Below are 20,389 nucleotides of genomic sequence, written 5' to 3' on the forward strand. Positions count from 1 at the left end.
GGGCGTGAGGGGAATCTGAAGGGGGAGGATCCGCGTTGGGAAGCGAACTGCAGGGGGTGTCCTCTGTGAACAAGAGTAAAGTTAAAACTAGGACGTGTAAAAGGAAGAGGTCAAATGGTAAATGCAAGGTGGGGAATAGATGACCAGGGAACAGCGGTACAGAAGAGGCTGGTTTGTAATGCATCATAAACTGGGGTCAAAAATGTGGTGTTTGGGGGAAAAAAAGGCATGTCTTTTAGGGTGCATTAATGGAAGTGTCTCATGTAAGAATGGGGAGGGAGGGCACTTACCCTGATGAGCAGCTGAGCCCCTATTCAACTGCTCACTGACTTCCCCCAGTGAGTATTTATAAATAGTACTGCTATATCAGTATTATTTTGTTATTTTATTAAACTATGTTTATCTCAATCCATTAGTTTCTCCCTTCACTTTTGATTCTCTCCGCTGTTTGGGGGTGTTGGGGAGTGAATGAGCATCTATTGTGGTTCAGATTGCTAGCCAGGGTTAAACTGTGACAGCACATACAAAAGATTATGTGTATGTATATATAAAACATACACAGTAGTGTGTGTGATTGATTTGAAAACTAGGGTTAGAGCTTTCCTAATGATTTGCAGGTTTCCTGTAAACCGGCTGGGTTTTGATTCTAGGTGCTTCCTTACGAAAGCCATGAAATGCTCCCAAGTTCAATTCCTTCTGAGCGTGCTGCCCCTCGTTTCCTTTCTGATTTATGTCTTTGTGAAGGTTGCCTGCTGGCACGTACCGTTAAAATGGCACCTGGGAGAGCCTTCTCAGCCATCAATATACTGCAGCAGCACTTTTTTAAAGCAAAGAGTGAATCTACGATTCCAGACTTGGAAGTAATACATAGGTGCAGGGTACTATAGCCCAGAGATGCTCGGATGTCTTGTCAGGCTGTAACCGTTACCAGCAGCGGTGGGGCGGCTGTACCAGCACTGCTGGGAGCAGCAGCAGGTTCCCATCTGGACAAAGAACCTGTGTTGCACTCACATTGCTTATGAAAAATACTAATGTGCTGGACAAAATTCACTGTGGTGCCAGGGGATGGAAAGGAAAATTACGTATCAGCATCCTGCTATGTAAATAGTAGGTTGAAGAGATTGGATTCCTTTGCATAGTGAGTCTGGACACACACTTCCGATTTTCTCCCTCAGAAGTGTTTTGTTTTCCATATATATATGTATATAAACATGTGAAATATTTCCTGAATATATATGTGCATGTATATATGGAAATATATACATATAACTATATGTATTTCATAATATTTCATGTTATATATATGGAAATAGATCATATCTTTTTTTCCCACATAAATGAAATATTTCCCCCTTCCTCCTTTCAGTCTTTGGCTAACAGGCTACATGGATTTGATGTGTTGTAATTAATCCACCTGCTGAATTTTACCTTTTTTTTCCTCTGTTTTAGCTCCAGCTCATAAATAATCTGGAGTAGGGACTGGAAGTGTGTGTGATTCATGAGCCCTTAGTAAGAATTAGTCTTTAGGGTGAGGTCAGACACTTGTGAGGGATTTGCAATTAGAGGCACGACTGTTTGTCCAGACTTGGGTTACTGCACTGGTAGAAGAGCCTTTCGGCTGTTGTTAGGGAGGAAAGGGACAGGCATAAGAATACTTTTGGTGTGCTGTCAGTTGCAAACAACTGTCTGAGCACGGGCAGGTGAAGCTGTGCGTGCCCCATCCCTGGCAGTGCTCCAGGCCAGGCTGGACAGGGCTCTGAGCAACCTGCTCTAGTGGAACGTGTCCCTGCCCATGGCGGGGCTTGGAACGAGGTGATCTTTAAGGTCTCTTCCAACCCAAACCATTCTATGATTCTATGATACCTGTGATTTTAATATTGTCTCCTGTCTGTTAGGTCAAATTCTGTCGAATTCCATTCATATTAACTTGAATTTCCTACACCTGTGCATCCATACATGTATCATCATAACATTTTGCCTTGACTGTAAATTTGTTCCAAAGCTGCAGAGCTTGTTTTATCTCCTGAAGCTCTCCAAAGTCCTGGGTTTAGTCCTCTCATTAAAACCTACACAGATAATTGTAGTTCAGTTTTAGAGAAGACTTACTGAAAGTAGTACCAAGTCCTTCTCCTGACCTTGAAGTTCTTGTGCCAGTTTTTCTTATTTTATAGCTCAATTTTCTACCTTAAAACAGGCGGTCTCTTCTGGGTATGCGTTTCCCCGTGTTTATCTGGGTTTTTCCTCACCAAGGTTTCAGTCTCAGGGACTTCCAACTCTTATGGACAGTTCTCTAACACTTAACTTCCTAAAGCATGTGTCCAAGTGATTCCCGTACATCAGAGAAAACAGGGAAACTTGTTTTATGACAAGTTGTGCTAAATCTTTTTGAAAATAAAATATATTGTATTTTTGTTCTCTCTTCAGTCATAAACAGTCAGGTGAAAGTATAGCTGTAGTAAGTACAACATTCTCAGGCAGGCAAGTGATTTTAATTTGTCAGGTGTCATACATTCATTTTGCAATGAATTGTGTATTTCTCTGAAAACAGAGGAGACGGGAGCATTGGTATGTAATCGTTTAACATATTTTGCCATATCCTCCTCACGACTGCGTGTTTTTCTTACCCACCAGGCAGCGCCTTCTCTCAGGCTCACTGGGTCCCCGGAGGCTGTTCTGCTGCCGAGCTCTGAAACGTCTTGTGCTGCTGCTGCTGTCGGAGGCTCTGTCACTCATGACGTGAGCCGCTCACCGCCAGCCCAGCGCTGGAAGGAGGAAAATCCCCAACGCAGGGGGTGAGCAGGGCGAGGAGGAGGGTTTACAGCAGCAGGAAGACCCACACTGCGTGTGTTTGCTTACTGCAGATCTGAGGGATGAGCTGTTCTTTTTTTTCCGCGATGTCCTGCTGTTGCGAGAGAGCTCTTCAGTATAATTAATAATGTAACCTGCTCTGGCGTTCCTGCTCCATTTGCTGATGCTCATTCCAGCTAGCTTAGCGGCCGTCCCTCCCACGGGCTCAAGGCAGACCTGAAAACCCACCATAGATTTAATATGGCACAAAACTAAGGAGTCTCGTTAGTTAATTATATTCTTTGCCCTTGTCACAGAGGCAGAATTTTCCCTCTTTGCTGAACTGCTAATAAAGGCAACCTGACTCTTTTGGTAGCTGTACTGCACCCCTTATCGCCATATCTGAGCATCTCTCTGTCACCTTCAATTTGTACTGAAGGTTTCTTTTGAATGTAGTTTAGGTTTCTAGAGTCTCTGCAGAGAGTCTCTCTCCTACTTTATAAAAAGCAAATGGGAAGAAATGGGGGAGTTGTTGTAAATCTAGGCACTAAGGGGGGTGCGGCTGCCCCTTTCTGCTTGAAAAGATTGTTCCCCCACCTGCAGTTTGTCAGCTAAAAGCCCAGGAGTCCAAGCGGGGCTGGGCTTAAGGTCCAAGACATGGGAAGAAGCAGCATACGTGTCAAAACTAAACTGATATTTGAAATATCCCTTCCTACTACCTGCATGTTTCTCACTGTCTCCCACTGGCACGGAAGGATATCAGGTGCAGAAGGGCTACTATAAAATGTACAACAGCTGCCAGTGTTTCTGAAAACATCATGAGCTTCTGCACATTTTACTGTGCTTCTACTCTTTCTTAATTTACCATGAGATCCCCTTCCTTGCAGTGGCCATGGTTTTCATATAATGTAGCTTGCTTGGGGTTTGGGATTTTTTTTTCTCTATATATAGGGCAAGGAGTAAAAGTGCTGAGATGGCAGACCAGAACGTCCTGGCCTCATTCAGGGTATGTTTTGCCTTCGGTTCAAGGTCTACTCATCGATTTAATACGCAAGAAAAAAAATAATAAAGTCCCTATGCAAGTTAGTAAAAAAAATACCCTGAAATTACACACTGCATGCATTTCTGGTGTTAATGTTCACCATGAATGTAATTATCATCTCTGAAAAGCACACTTGGATATCAATAATAAGACAATGAGAATACAGTTGGGCTTGATCTTAAAGGTCTTTTCCAACCTAAATGTTTCTATGATTCTATGAGAATTAATAAAATACAGAGGCAGAAGATGGAACTCTGATCCTACAGATCCTTAGGGCAGATCACTGCTGCAATCAGTGCTTTGTTAATTAGCACAGTGCCATCCGAAGGAAATACTGCACCGTTTGTGTGTCATTTCCTGATGTATCTTCTCTCTCCTCTCCCCTTCTCTTTTCTCTCCTTTTCTGGGGACACGGGCTTTTTGCTATAATTGCAGCTGTCTCTAAAAGCTATCATGCAATCAATCTATAGCAATATATTCAGTTATAATGACATAACACAGGATGGAACAGTCACAAGACTTTCAACTGTTAATTACCAATGAGATTTGATATTGCCATTGCAATTATGCTTTCTGGGTAGGTTTAAAGTTCTTTCCCTTTGTGTAATTTGGAGCTTTTGAGGTCATTGCTAATGATGACTTCGGAATTTCTCCGTTCTTTGAGAGTTCTAAATCTAATGTGTATGTTGGGAGCTTTTCCACAAGTCAACACCTTGTGTCTTTATCCTGGCAGGTTGGACTCAAACGATGCTTTCTGCTGCCTTCCCGCTCAAAATGGACAGTCTGAGATCAGCTGAGCCCGAGATCAGGCTCACTGCTCTGAGCTTTGCCTGCAGTGGTTTCCTGTGGCCGCTGCAGAAGGGAATAGCTGGTCCCTATCCAAGTACAACCCTTCTGGCATTTCCCTCACCTTGATATCTCTGTTACAGTCGGGACGCGCCGGTGCACCCAGGCGGACTGTCAGCCCCGCAGAGCCTCACACTGCCGCAGAAACAGGAAAGCGCAGGTCAAATGCAGGCTCCGGATCTGCTGTTAGTGCTCAAAAGCTCCTTTGCTCTAATCCCAGCTCTAGCAGTCCTTCCCTGCATGGTCTTTTTGGGTCCATTTAATGCTTCTGCCCCAGTTTATTCCATCTCTAAACCAGAGACAATATTCACAAGAAGGTGTGAGACCTGATTAGCATTTGTATTGTTATCTATACATTCTGATGAAAGGAACATTTAAATCCATAAAAAATGACATTGAATTGGGCTGTTTACAAAAACAGGAGGACATTTTGTGCAATTTAATTTTTTTTTCAAGAAAAAGTTTGAGATCTGAATTATACTATTGTATCTTTTAAAATGAAGACCTATGTGACAGTAGTAATTACATCTTTACATCTGACACAGTGTCTGAAAAAACAATTGGATTTATCTGATTTAGTACTTATTGCATGTATAGAAGGGAAATAGCTACGTATAAGCGCTAGCATATGGGTTTAGTGGGTATTTCTTCTCTAGGTATTTATTGAGCAAGCTGGAGATGCAGATTAAATGTCATTTTCCCATGCTGAGAGGACAGTACCCAACAGAGAATCAGAAGGTTCCATTGGGTGTGCTTATTTGGTGTGTTAGATAGGAAAACTTGGTTTATAATGCATCTGTAGGAATGGAAGTGGGTGTCTCAGTTCATCTGTGAGCAAAATGTTCCACGTTGTTTTCTATCACGCAGCATTTATTCCCATGCCAAATAACAGCCACTAATATCTGGGATGATATTCAAGGGGATTGAACCATTGAATTTTCCTCTGAACCACACAATCATATATAACTTTGGGGTATATCCCTTGTTTTGGTCACAGTATTTATGTTGTTGTAGCCTTGCCCAGTTGAAATTCAGAACAACTATATGTACTTGGGCTTGTTCAGTTTGTCTAACAAAACAGCTCTTTACTGCTGTAATGTATTGCTTGCCTACAAAACCAGACTGGCGAAATCATCTCGGTTTAGTCTGAACACAGCTGGATTGCAAATTGCAGATTTCAATGGTGGTGTAAAACACGTATGTCTTTTTAGTTCAAGCTTTCCAGCCTTTAATAACAATACCCAATCTGAAAACCTATTTCTGATTTTAAGATGTTAATTTAAGCAGTTCTTTGGTCTCCTCCTTTTACCATCCAAACTGAAAATGTTTCCTTATAATGAATGGGCTGTGTAGTTCTCTTGGCCTCTCTTTGGCCATTTTTTATTTTTAAATTACAAAATACAAACTGATTCTTTAGGAAAAGCTCTGTATTTATAGACCTTTTTAAAGGGACCGTAAAATATGTATGTTCCGAGGACCTAAACACCTAACTTGTCCAATAATTGTGTTTTTTGTCTATTATTGACTTGTAGAAATCTAAGGAAGAAAAAGTAAGACTGGACTTGAATGAATGGCACCTGAAATGCTACACTGTAGTGTCCTGGGTGTTAATATATATGCAACTAACGCGAATTAGCGCAATTAGCATGAAGCCCTGCAGCCACTCGTTAGGCTCAGGCTGACGTGTTGCCCCAGTGATGAACAAATGCATCCCTAATATCTGAAATCTGCCCGCAGTGTCTGTTTGGCTGTTTGTCCTTCTGGGCAGACAAGAGTAACTAAATTGAAACAAGTAGCGTATGGAGCAAAGGAGCGCCCTGATTTTCATAGGTACTCAGAAGAGGCTCGCAGTCCAAAGGTATTTGGAGGTTTTGCATTAATAATTGGGTTGCAAAATCAGGTTCTAACACTCTTCTGGCTGGAAGTTCTCCCTCTTCCTCAAAGAAGAGTCCTTCTAGATCGGGCCTCAGGTTGAACAACATGCAGTTTCGATAACGCTTCTTATGTTTTTATTAGATGATGGAGAATTTGAGAGTGTGAATAAGAAACAATGGACTTGTTTGTGACCTTTGGACCATTTACTTTGAAAGCCTCACCAGTTTGTAGCTTGTTAACACACCCAAACCTGGGACAGCTTATTTTCCCTTATTAATCCTTTGGTTTTGGGGTCCAGATCTGCACGTGGAGACTTGGGCTTGGATTTCACTGAGGATGAACCAAACGGACCAAAGCACAGAGGTCGATTTGCTGAGTCTCTACTGTGGGCCATGGAGAAGACAGCTTTCCAGCACGCAGTGTGATTTGCAGCTTGCGTCAAGGTGCAGGACACTGTCCGTGCTCTCGGATGCTCCACAGTGTTGGGTGTCACGCGTGGCGGTCTCATCCACGCAGTGGACACTTCCCCGCTGTCCTTTGTCTGGCCACTGGTGCTGGGAAGAAATCGGCCGCGGGTGGGTTTGAGCTCGGGGTGTCTCCCCACACGCGTGGGGGCGGCTCGGCGGGGCAGGTGCTGTTCGCGGACGGGTCGGCGTCTCCCCATGGGCAGGGCGCCGACGTGCTGGGCGCTGCCGCCGCCCCGCGGCCTCGTCCCGCGGTCCCGGCCCGGGGGCGGCTCCGCGATCGCGGGGCGGCACCGCCGCGCTCCGCCCCAGCCCGTCCCCGCCCCAGCCGGTCCCCGCGGCCCGTGACGCGGCGGGCGGGGCAGAGCCTGGCGGCGGCGGCCTCGGCAGCGGGGAGCGGAGCGGAGCGGGGCCGGAGCGGGCGGCTGTCGGGCCGGCAGGATGCTGGAGATCCAGCTGGACGATGGCGGCGTGGGGGGGTACCCGGGCGACGATTACTGCTCGGGGTCGGTGATGTCGGAGCGGGTCTCGGGCCTCGCCAACAGCATCTACCGCGAGTTCGAGCGGCTCATCCACTGCTACGATGAGGAGGTGGTGAAGGAGCTGATGCCGCTGGTGGTGACGGTGCTGGAGAACCTGGACTCGGTGCTGACCGACAACCAGGAGCACGAGGTGGAGCTGGAGCTGCTGCGGGAGGACAACGAGCAGCTGCTCACGCAGTACGAGCGGGAGAAGGCGCTGCGCAAGCAGGCCGAGGAGGTGAGCGACGCCGCCCCGCGACCATCTTGGCCGCCCGCCGGGCGGGGGCACCGCGGCCCCGCTGCGGCTGACGGGCGGCCGGGCCCGCGGGGGGGCGGCGGGCGAGGCCGCGGGGGCGGTCGGGCCTGCGCCGGGGGCGCCTCCCCGCAGGCCTCGGTTCCGGCTCCTCGATCGGCCGCTGCCGGCGGATCCCCCCGTCACGGCGGGCCCGGGGCGGGGAGGCTGGGCCGGCGGGGGAGCCCCGGGGCAGCGGCCGGCGGTACCTTCTAGAAGGGGAGCGCGGGCGGCGGGTGCGGGCCGGGCCCTGCTGCGGGGACCCCCGCGGGATCGCTGCCCGGCCCGGCCCCGCGGCAGCGGGCGGCAGGTGCCTCTGCGGTGACCCGCCCCTGCGAGAACCGGACGGGTAGAACTACACAAAAACAGCTGCAGTCCTGTGGGTTTGAAGAATCCGCTTTGGAGTGGCAACAGCACATAGAGGGCTTGGCATTTATGGTGACTTGTGGTTTAGAGAATACTTCTTAAAATTGGTAATTTCTGTGAACCCTACAGCTTTTTTAATGTCGGCAGTAGGCTATTTGGTTGGAGCAAGAAATGGCCTTTAGAGTAGAGCATCTGATTTTTGAAACTTGTCTTTACCAAAACTACACCCTGAGCCTTAATAAAACTCGGTTTCCCGAGTTGGCATCTGCGGTTCCGTGGGGCGCGGGTCCTGTCCCGTGGGAGCCGTGTCCCAGCTCGGCTGGGAGGGGAAGACCGGGAACAAACCCCTCTGAGGGAAAGAACCAAAAATCTTGTGGTTATAAAGACTCGCATGTGGACAAAACGGAGGGGGGTGACTTGCACTCTGCCTTCTTCCTACATCTGCGCCTGTCCCTGCTGAAATCACGAGCATCTTTTCAGCCGTAAGTGAGGCCTGTGAACCATAGGGTTTGCTGTTTGGCCTCTTGAAGGGCTGGTCTGTGAGCTGGAATGCAGCGGTGGTGGTGGAAGAAGTCCCGTCACCACCACCACATCCTCATTTCACTACACAACTTCTTAAAAAGTGTTTTTTCACCCCAGCTTATAGACTAAGAAAGAGCAGAAGATTTAAGGTTCAATAGCCTTACCAGGGGTCAAGTTCTGATTTGCGAAGGGGTAATTAATGAAGTAGCTTTTGAACTGGGGAACAATGTAAAGCACCATGCGGTATTTTTGCAGATGTGTTCTTGTTGCTTAATAATCTCCTGCAAGAATCATGCTGACTTGATGAGGAGGACACTTGCCATCCGTTGCTGATACTGAAAGCGAGAGCCTGTTAATTAAAGTTGTAGTCCTGAGTTTTAATTATGTAATAATGGACTAATAAATAATGTTTTCAAATTCTTTTGAATGCATGTAGGGATTGAAAAATTATTCTGAGTACATGAGACTTTACTTACTAAACTTTGCATGGAGACAGACTTTCACAGCTTCTGAGAATTTTTGTTTATAAAGTGTACTATTTATAGGGGAAAAAAATGGGCCTACAAATGGGGAATGGAACAGTCCAGTTGGAATGATCTTGCATCTTTGGACTTGGGTGGATTTCTGTTCTTGACTTAGTGGGTACAGGATGCTGTTTTCTGGAGGCAAATGTGGTGACAACGGTTACGTTTCCTGCAAGGGAACTCTGGAACCAGAGCGGGATGGTGTTTGCTGAGATTTCAGATGCACCGGTGATGGTGACACTGTTGTCCCTACGCACAGCTCAATGCGAGTGAGGGAAAAAAGTGTCTGCAAGGAGACTTGTTACCAAAAAGGAGTAGATAATATGCTTTTTGTGAGAATGAGTATTCTGCCTCCACGTAATCCCTGTTACAAGGTCATCTATGAAATATATGTCTGTTATTTCCCTCTGCGTATAACAGAAAGTACATTATTTATCTGTACCCGTTTCCCATATGCCGCTTACTATGCAGTAAATTACATATTATGGAGGTGAAAATCTATGTGTTACAGAGAATCCCGCTGTCTGCCAGGTAACTGTAAACGATCAAAGAATAGCAGAGTGTTTTTCCCCCCAGAACGTGCGTTGCTGTGCTGTAGCAGTGCCCATAGGAACCGGGGACGGTCCGGCCCGCTTCTCCAGCAGCGTGTGGTGTCCTGTGCTGCACCTCAGGGCTTGGGGAGATCGTCACTTCTAAGTGGGAGGATCCTCCTCTGGGAACAGGACTTGACCCCAGTCTTGGCTACTCTCTGTGTATGAGCGCTAATTACAACAAATAAAGTAGCAAGTTGGAGATGAAGAACTGGTCTGTTGTTCTCTTGCAATACTGTGTCAAAAGACTCTGGGTTATAATTAACTTTATATTAGTTCATTAATTTCAAAGTAACTGGAACCACAGGCGGGCATCGCTCTCTGACATAAAAACGTGTGTTGTGTTGTCTTGTTACCACCACTGCAGAACCGTCAAATCTTGCTGTTTCATCTTTATGCAGAAATTGTGCACAAACAGACTCTATAGGTATGTTTGGTTAAATTAAGCCTCTTTCTAACAACTTTTGTTTCACTTCCACTAGATACCATAAAGGACAGTTTTCCTTCTCAATACTCTTCTGTCTCTTTCTCTAAGATGATTCTGGATATTCGCTTTTAAAACAGTCTTTGCCAAAAGCAAATTATTGTTTTATTTTCTGAACGGGCTGCAGAGTGACTCTGTATTTTCCACTCACCCTGAAACAGGACAGCAGAAGCACCTAGGCAAGTGGCTTGAAAATAGAAGTTCCTTGAAATGAGATGGTGCTGTCAGTCTCTGCGACTACAGGGCTTGGTACACAACGTTTCAGTTTTCTGTGACCTCCAAGGTACTGAAGATGTGGGATTGCACCAGATTTTTGGTGTTCTTGTTTTCTTCCATCTGTTTCGTATTATGTATGAACATAAGGTAATTATAGCTTGCGTAGCATTGTGTCTCGTGGAACCACAGCGTTGTGTGGTTTGGCAGGGACCTCCTGAGATCACCTCATCCAGCACCCCCCGCTCAAGCAGGGTCAGCCAGGGCAGGTAGCCCAGGACCATGTGTGGTCAGAGTTTGAGCATCTCCACAGATGGAGACTCTCCAGCCTCTCTGGGCAACCTGGCCCAGCACCTGGCCACCCTCCCAGTAAAAAACTGCTTCCTTGTGTTCAGATGGAACTTCACGTGGTTCACTTTGTGCCCATTGCCTCTTGTGCAGAGCACTGTCTGGCTGCCTCGTCCTCACTCCCTCCCAGCAGGGACTTAAACACACTGGTAAGATGTCACTGAGCCATCTCTTCTCCAGGCCGAGCAGCCCCAGCTCCTTCCATTAAAGATGCTCCACACCATTGACCGCCCTTGTGGCCCCTGGTATTTGTGGTGGCATATACTAACACATGGTATTTATTTATTTTTATGGCCCAAGTATTGTTTTTAGCTTGATTTCTTAGGGAAATGAAGCTTGTGTGATCATTCTGTTAGGCACTTGCTCCCTCTAACTTAGGAAGCTGGTGTCATACTTTAAGCCATATTTAAAAAAAAAAAAAAAAAAGGCTAATTATATGTATGTGTGTGTGTATATATATACATATATATATATATATATATATATATATTCCTTTTGTGAAAAGCAAGAGAGAGAAAGGCCAAGTGAAGGTCCTGCCTGGAGGAGAGGCAGGCAGAGCTTGCCAGCGTGCAGCTCAGTGGGAGGCGGCAGGACAGTCGGACGGGGGTCTGGGGCAGGTGGGTCCAGCCTGTGCAAACACCATCTCTTCCTGGTGTCTGCTCAGATATGCATGGGGGTAGAATTTGGAAGGGGCTAGGGGACACCAGCAGAAATCCCTGAGGTAAACAAGCTTTATTGGATCCACTCTTAATGAGACATTTTGTTTTATCTAACCCACTTCCCTAATGTTCTGGATTCTCTTCCCTTGTAGAAAACCACCACTGTGTGCCCTAAATGCTGTTTTCTGCAGAGACTGTCAGTCGCATTTGGGCACTAATTCCACCATTAGCACGTGTGTATAAATGCATGTAAAAGCTTCCACGGGTGGGAAGCACAGAAGCACAGGGTCAGTGGGTGTACGTTGGCGTTGCTGCTTGGAGGTCAGAAAGGCAAGGTGGATCTCTGCCGGGCGCGGAGCTGGCCTTCCGACCTCCCGCTGCACGGAAAGTGCTGCCAGCGAAATTTCATACATCACAAGGGAATGGTGGTGGCCGTCCAAAGAAGCAAAAAGTGCATTAATAGCAAAGTAAGATCTTGGTCGATTGATTTGCAACATCAGTTAATGCTCATTAAAATTTTTTAAAGGGATGCTCATTTAACATGCATATACTTATGGCATAGAGATAAGTACCTAGTGTGGGTGAGGTCTGCCCCCCTTGTGAAGGGCTTTTGCTGCTTGGGTTCTCAGCTATGGCAGTCTAGCGCCTGGAAGCAACTTCTGTTGGAAAGCAGTTGAAGAAACCTCTGTCTTGGTAAACATGGCTGGTGATCTGAGTTTCTGAGTGACGACTCTTCTGCCTGTAGTGGGAGGTGTGTCCAGGCTCAGGTGCTGCGGGCAGGCGGCGCTGCCTGTGTCAGTGTGGTTGGGCCTTTGCTCGGCTCTGGGAGTGAGGAGCTGTCATGTGGCCATGTGGCAGAGCCTTCCAGCCTACGGTTCTCGAAGACTTGTTGTGTTGCTGTTGGATCTGACCGAGAGGTGGGCAGCATTGCTCTGAGCTGCCCGGTGATGTGATGTGAGCTTTGGCGGCACAGGGACCCCTTGAAGCAGCGTGTGCTGCTGTGTGTGACGTTCCCAGTGGGCTTTCTTATGAGATGTCGTCTTCCGGGCTTCCCCATGGGTGCATCTGTGCTCTGGGCACTTCACCGGATCACAGACTGGTTGGGGATGGAGGTGTTCTCTGGAGGTCTGCTGGTCTAACCACGCTGCTCAAGCAGGGTCACCCAGCGCAGGTTGCCCAGGGCTGTGGCCAAACAGCATTTGAGTATCTCTAAAGATGGAGATGTCACCACCCCTCTGGGCAACCTGTGCCAGTGCTCAGCCACCCTCACAGTGAAAAAATGCTTCCTGATGTTCCGAGGGAACCTCCTGTGTTCCAGCTTGTGCCCGTTATCTCTTGTCCTGTCACAGGGCATCACTGGAAACAGCGTGGCTTCGTCCTCTCTGCACCTTCCCTTCAAGTATTTCTATACATCAATGAGGTCCCCACGAGCCTTCTCTTCTCCAGGTACTCCAGCCCCTTCCTCATCCTCGTGGTCCTTCACTGGACCTCTCCAGTGTGTCCGTGTGTCTTACACTCGGGAGCCTGGCATGGGACACAGCACTCCAGATGTGGTCTCCCCAGTGCTGGGTAAAGGGGGAGGATCTCCTTCCTCCTCGACCTGCTGGCAATAGCCAAGGACACCGTTCACCTCTTCACCGCGGGGCCTTGTGCTGCCTCTTGTTCAGCTTGGTGTCCACCAGGACCCCCGTTTTTCTGCCGTGCTGCTTTCCAACGGGGTGCCCCCAGCATATCCTGGTGCCTGGGGTTGTTCTTCCCCAGGTGCCAGACCCAAAAGGGACGTGACCTGTAGGAGCTCTTTGCTGGCGTGTCCAGTGTAGGACTTGTGTTTGAGAGACACCTGACTGACATCCTTTCCCACTTCCAAAAAAAGGCAACATTTCTGTCATCTGATGGCTTGTCACTGTGGCCATTGCCTCCTCTTTATGGCTTGCTATTTGCATTGTTATTTTACAGGATAAGCACATTCACTTAACCAGTTTTTTATTTTTATGTAATAGTTGGAGATGCCTGTGGTGTTTGGTTTGGAAATCGGCGGGCAGCGTTTGGGAAGAGATGGTCCCTTGCGAGAGGCACAGGCTGTGGTTGCTGCGGGTTTCTGTGTGCCTCGAGGTACTCAAAGAGCTCTCCAGCTGGGTGGCAATATTGCAAGTTCACCAGCTCCTGTCTGCATCTCAGACAACAGAAAGGCTTTTGAAAATCACCCTCTCCCCCCAGTTTGTCGGGGCATACTTTAAATATTGTCCCTCCCTCATACGCTAATTCCCTTTAAGAAGATGGTGAGGAAGGGTGATAAAAATGAAGCTTTGTGCTCCCAGCTCTGGTGTTCTCCCCTGTGAGCACTTTTTCCCTTTCTGCCTTGTATTTTCTTCCTCTCTGAAATGAATCGCAGCCTGGGAAGGCACTTTCTGTTTCCCCACTCTGAAACCTGACCTCACAAATAGCTGATTAACGGGAGTTTCTGCAGCTTGATGGTGACCTCATAGCATCGAAGGAGGAAAGCATTTGGGAATAGCAGATACCAGATAAAGAAAGGCTTTGCGTGTCATCCTTTCCGCTACATGCAGCTGAGGTAACTGGCAGGCCTGGGGGGCGGCCCTGGTGCCCGGCTGGCTGGGGACGAGATCCAGCTCTGTTTTCTTCAGACCCTTCTTCTTCTGTTCCTGGAGCCTGCAGGCATGGCCACATTTCACCAGCAGAACCCCTGTCATTGTTAGAGGGTTCTGCCACTTTACCTGAGACCTCTTTTGCACTTGTCTTGATTTACAAAAGCTGTTGGTCCTGGAGAAACTAGATTTCTCATTTTCATGAAAAGTACTGTGATATTTGTAATGTGTGGGGTTTTTTTCCTACTGAGCATGCAAATGTTAATTCCATGTTTATGATACTTCCATCCTTGCTTGTTTTAAGGTTCCAAAATACATCTGTTTGGCTGTTCAGAAGTAAAAAGCAACACAAGTGTGAGCATCTGTGAAGTGGTCCCGTGTCCATGTGAGACAAATCATTGGGATATTAATAATCTTTTCTCTTTTGTCTCTTACGTCTTTTGTCAGTGATATCACTTGAACATGATTCAGAATTAATCATGGTATTGTAGATTATTATTAAAACTCAACAACTGAAGAGAATAAATTTGACTCCATATATTTAAAAAGTAAGCAAAACTAAGAAGTGTTTCTGGAGATCCATGTGTTTCAAGTTCATGCCTAAGTAGGCTGCATTAATTGTAAAAATACTGGCTTTCTGTCATCCCTCTTAAATGGTAAAATAAACTTACAAACCATCCTTAACAATAGTGACAACCTCATCACTGCTTTAGCCTGCAATTAGCATGCCCACTGTGTGAAGGATGCTGATCGTTGGATTCTGAGCATGCCTTTCCTTACAAAAAAATGTAGCAATAAAACGAAATAGGATTGTAAGCCAAAGATTTAACATCCTGTTGCGTGTCTCCTGATGCAGGACTACGATCGATGGTAATGCAAATAACAGCGATAAAGATAATTCTTTCTTTCCCTTGAAGGTGAAATAGGGGCTTTTGCTGGGAAATAATTAATCGGTGCCATTTGTACTCAGATGGGGGGTCGAGAGCTGCCTCTGCAGCGGAAGGTGCTGGGAGGTGCAGGATGTGCTGGGCTGTTCCTGGGGCCTCGTGTGCCACGGGGTCTGTCTGGGTGCTGCACCAGCCAGCGCTGGTTTTGAGTTGCAGAAGAGAGAGATGTGTCCTGCTGGTGAGAAGCCAGAGCTGGTCCGGTGAGGTACCAAATGCAGACTAGGAGCTAAAATACAAGATGTCGTGCTGTGGGGTTAGGCAGAGGAAAAAATGCTCTCAGAAATGCAGAAGCAGCTTGTCCCTCCCTAGACCTGTTTCATCTTCCCCATAAGAAGTTTGTGTACACGATGCTTTTTTTAAGTAAAAACTGTAGGGTTTTTTTTACATATTAGAGGTGGTGTTATAGGACAAACAGATGTTGGAAAACTACTCACTAAAAGTGCTTGATTAGTTATTTTAAATTTTTCTAATAAATGCTATGAAGTCTGCAGTGATTAGATGAAATCAATTTGGAGCCTCTTCAGTTCACAAGTTTTATTAATTTAAAGAATGTTAACCAAATTAATTTGAGACAGGCAATAGAAACTGACCACATGATACATATTTATAAATCACTTCTTTATGAGGAATCAGGCTTTCAAAATGTAATGCCCATCATTCCTTGCCATCTGGTAACCTTACTTTATTCTCATTAATCTTGGAGGAAAAAAATCTATATCCAAACACAGATCCTTCATACAAATCCTCTTTATGTCACTCAGGCTCGTGGCACTTATTAATATTCATAAAAATCAGTGTGTGTTATTAAAATTTACCTTTAAAATAAAATCAATGTGAGTGAGCACTATGAGCTGTTACTTTATTTAAAGAACAATTCAAGATAGTATTCTGGATGTTGGTTGATGGTGATGGTCTGGGGTGGTGGCCACATTTCCCCTCAACAGGGTTATCTGCATAAGACAGATTGTAATTCCCAAGCAGACTTTCGTGAGAAGCTTTTTTTTTTCCTCCTGATGAAATGAATCCCGAGTCAGGCCGCTTCATGCTCGCTTTCTGGCCATGGCTCTGCAGGTGTGTTTTTCAAGGATGTTGTCGGGAAGGCAGAACTTGGCATCGGGGTTTCAGGAGGTAGAACTGGAGGAGAAAAGCCAAGAAGGTCTGGGAGGGTCTGGACTTACTGCCATTGCAAATGAATTTAACTAACGGTGATGGGTGGAGTTTGAGGAACAATCCCATGCCAGTTTTCACTTTGCTGAAAATGGTGCAATCTCGCATCTAGCAGAGGCACCCTGGCACCTCCGTTCTTCTTGCCTGCTGAGGAGGATGAAGACGGCACACTTCTCCATCATCACTGGTTGTCATGGTGCCTCCAACAAGTCATAGCAGGGTAGACCCTTTCATGCCCCTGAAGAGGAAACCTGGGGTGTCCCAGGTGAGAGGAGCTGCTCCGTTCCTGTTCTTACCTCCTGCACAGTCCTGGAGCTCCCGTGGGCAGTGCTGGGGTGGCTGCTCCGCATTGACTCCAGGTGGTGAAGTGGTGTCTGAGCAGCCCTGCCAGCAAAGGGACAGGGGGACAGGGCCGAGACTGACCCCCTGCTGCCCCCCGCGCCGTGCGGCACCATTGCACACACTGCCAGTCACCACACATTAAGGCCACATAATAAGATTTCTGCGTTTATGTGCATCTCTGGCTCTCTGCTTGGTTTATCACTGATGTGATGTGATGATTTCTGATGATATGCTACTATTTTTAGTCATTTTCTTCCTCTGCAAAAGGCGGTAAAGCAGGAACCCAAGCGATCTGCATTGTACCACTGATTTTCAGAGGAATACTTGTTCTTTTGCCTTAAGATGATTTTATGCTAGATATTTTCCTTGTGAAGACAAGTGTGTGAGCCATTGTTGTGTGGCATAATCCTGGGTTATTGCAGACCAGTTATCCTGCTTGAAATCTGGGGATAGCGGCTAGCAGAAAAAAATCTGTGTGACTGATTTGTATATATAGCAGTTTCATACTCCAGTTTGCTTAGATAACTGAGGTGATTAACTACTTAACTGTAACTGTTCATATTCAGAAATTATTATTTGAAAGCAAACATAAGTCTCTGGAAGGAATTGCTATTGAGAACTACTGGGAGCGTGGGCAGTTTCTTTTTCCAGTGTAACCGTCTACTTTGTCGTAGTGGGATCCAGAAAAAAACCCATCAGTGGAATTATCTGGTCCTTTCTCTTTCTGTTTTCTGCATGCCTTTACTGCATCTCCAGAAAGATGGGGCTGGGAGGTGTGAAATCACTGAGGTGTGGGTCGGAACTGAGCCCTGTGCAGTGAAACCATCAGATGGGATGAGTTGCGGCACCTGGCCCTGCAAATGAGAAACCCCTTGAAATCAAGGGCAGCTCATAGCAGCAAGTTAGGCTTGTGATCCTTTGCCAGCACCGTGGGGTTTTTTGCCTCTTGGCAGCACTAAAGTAAAAAGAATGCAGTCAGCAAATTTGCATTTCAGTTTTTAAACTTAGTACCTTGGCATTTTAATTTGTGGCAGAGTTCTTTGTAAATAGTGTATCTCAGTTATTTAAAGATTTCTTTTAAAAGACTATAAGGCTATGCTGTTTGGGTTTGGCTTTTTTGTGTGTGTGTTACCCACCATTATCCTGTTAAATATTTAAGTGTATAATGAAGCTAGAGTAATGTCTGCAGTGTCTGCTTTCAGTAAGTCATTGGAATTTGTACCATGTCTGAGGCCAGAAGTATGAATTTGATTCACATGGATGTTCTTTTCCATTCTGGAGGCTTGCTGATTTTAGTTAGCACCCCCAGAGACGTGGAGCTTCATCTTTGTGCAGCGTTTAGATAGGATTGGGTGTGCACAAACTTACATGAAAAACACAAGAAAGAAGAGTAAACCAGAAGGATTCTTTTTCTATTATAACTCTTTTGGTGCTTTTAAAAAAATATTACAGGCAGAAAATGTTCAGAGGGGAAGGTGACTTTCGAGTTAGTGTCCCCTCTACCTGTTTATCTGTAGGAGATTAAAAAGGTTGGGGTGAAATCTTGATCCTGTTTGAGCTACTGAGAACATTCCCACAGCTTCAGCAGGACCGGGATCCTGCCCCATCGCCCTGGAAGATGGAAAACGTGAAATGCCTGTGGATGTTTGTTAACTGAACTGCATTCACACAATAATCTGTGCTTGGTTTTAAAGCATAACTGCCTCTGTGAGTCTGATTAATAACAAATAATTTTTTAAAAAATTAGATGGTTTATTCAGTTTGTGTTCTCTGTTTCTCCTGTCCTGGTGTGAGTTTTTAGCAGCGCAGGAAGGCCGGGGTTGGTGGGGAGCACTGTGTGGTGGGGCTTTGCTGTGTGCTCGGGGATGCCTTAGCCAGGACAGAGTGGGTGGCCAGCCCGGGGGTGCTGCTTGCCTGGGCCATCTGCAGCCACGCACCGTGGTCCACAAGCCCTGGATTGAGAACTGTGGCACAACAGGATGCTGTGCGCAAAGCGCCGCCTCTGCCATCTCTGTCTCCGGAGGCTGTTGTTCACAAGAGTAATCGAAACATGCCTGAAGTGCCTGTTTTCCCCAAACTCCTGGCACCGCTCAGTTGTGTTTGTGGATGTGCTCATATTCCCGAGCACGTTGATCTCAATCTCTGTTGCTTCTAGTGGTTAGTAGGGCTCTTCCCTGGATGCTGCATGAAATGTCTGCTGCTGGCTTGTTGGAAAAGAATAAAGCCTGCCTGGATGCCCTGCCGAGAGCTCACTGGTACCACAAAGGATGCGCGGCAGTGGCGGCTGTGCTGAGCCGGCTCCTCGGTCAGGAACAGCTTTCCGTGGGGACAGCCCTGCCAGGGAAACCTCCCCTCCTCATCCCCCCGCGGCTGTTCCTCCTGTCTGGATCTGGGACTTTTCCTGCTCTCAGTCCTCCAGACTTCCTGGCGCACAGCGGGAACCTCAGGTGAGATGGTGGTTTCTGATGCAGGAGCAGCTGAAAGATGCTTCAGAGACAGGGAAATTAAAGAGACCTCGGCCCCCGCACACAGATGTCGTTCGATCTCTTCAGCAGACGGGACAGGATATACTCCAATACATTTATCTGAAATGCTTTTCTTCTCTGAGAATACTTGGTGTAATATTAATTTTTAATATTGTTGTCTCTGTGTCTCTTTCTTCTCCAGATGGTTGATTTATACTTTTCTGTTTCTTGTTACTTTTAGGCTACAAAATACACAGGACCAATTAAGAAAACTGAGCCATATTTGTAGATGACTTAATATTTCAATCAGTTTCCTCTGAATTAAACTGAAACAGCAGTAGCAAATCCAGGAATCCTATTTAAGATGACATACATAGTGGGAATAAAATTGGGCTTGTGCCTTCATTTGCTTCCTAATTTACTGTTGAGAAATCTGTGAATGTTTTCCTTACAGTCCATTTTTATTGCTGCTAAGAAGCTCATTCCTGCCCAGCCTGGCTGGAGTTCTCTTGGATGGAGGAGCAGGAGCAGGAGGCATCTCCAGCCAGGAGGGTGGTGAAAGCTGAGCCGGTGCGATGTGATGGGGACTTAGCCCTTGGCTGTAATTAAAAGGGTTCATCAATAGAGCTTTAGCACAGAGTGGTTCCAGCAAAACCCTGCGAGGAGATGGAGATTATACCAGGAAAATAGCTCTTTTGTCAGTGTGGCTTCATCAGTCCTCTGAATGGAGCGAGTTGAACTGCTGCTTCTCGGGGGCTGTTGCTCAGTGTAGCTGTGTCAGTTAGGATTTTTTTTTGCCTTTTTACTCATTCTGAAATTATATTGTTATTCTGTAAAAAGTTTCAAGAATAAATCTGAAAACTTACAAAGCAGATTGCTTTATAAATTTCTCGAAATCCATACAACAGATTGATTAATATTTGTGAGTGACTAAGTGATTTCAGTGTTTAATTGACAACTCTGGGAAAAAATGCTTACTTAAAAATACAGAACATTGTACAGTCTTAAAATTTAATTAAAAAGTAAATGTTTAGCCTCTGAGATGACTCCTTTATAGTGGAAGAAAGGTATTGGCATTTTTGGTATTTCTAGAAAATACTGCTGGAAAACCACCATAAGGGGAAGAAAAACCCTTTTGTTGCAATAAATTTGGGCAGGAAGGAAAAAAAAAGTTAAAAGCCCAGCTAAAGATTAAAAGCACTACAGAGCACTTGAGTGCAGGAAAATGAGATATGGCTAAAATACATTTAATTGTTTCTATAAATACAGGTATGTAGGAATGAAAACTGACTAATTGTTCGGCTGAATTTACTGAACAATTCTAAAAGT

The 20,389-nt window shown here is 46.1% G+C and overlaps 1 protein-coding gene and 1 long non-coding RNA gene across 43 annotated transcripts in view; both read left to right on the top strand.

Moving 5' to 3' along the window:
* The first annotated feature begins 9 nt into the window (after window positions 1–9).
* LOC135575470 (uncharacterized) lies at window positions 10–6,177 on the top strand. Its single transcript, XR_010466296.1, has 3 exons — window positions 10–117; window positions 2,632–3,793; window positions 4,563–6,177. It is a non-coding gene; the product is annotated as an uncharacterized LOC135575470 (long non-coding RNA).
* A 1,177-nt stretch (window positions 6,178–7,354) lies between these two features.
* MAPK8IP3 (mitogen-activated protein kinase 8 interacting protein 3) overlaps window positions 7,355–20,389 on the top strand; it is a 59,478-nt gene continuing 46,443 nt past the window's right edge. For all 42 annotated transcript variants that reach the window (XM_065030566.1, XM_065030578.1, XM_065030568.1 and 39 more), the window contains exon 1: window positions 7,355–7,773. In XM_065030566.1, the coding sequence (XP_064886638.1) occupies window positions 7,456–7,773 (318 nt within the window). In that variant the 5' untranslated portion in view covers window positions 7,355–7,455. The remainder of the gene's footprint in view (window positions 7,774–20,389) is intronic.

Source organism: Columba livia, chromosome 15 (genome assembly GCF_036013475.1).
Source record: "Columba livia isolate bColLiv1 breed racing homer chromosome 15, bColLiv1.pat.W.v2, whole genome shotgun sequence".
NCBI lineage: Eukaryota > Metazoa > Chordata > Aves > Columbiformes > Columbidae > Columba > Columba livia.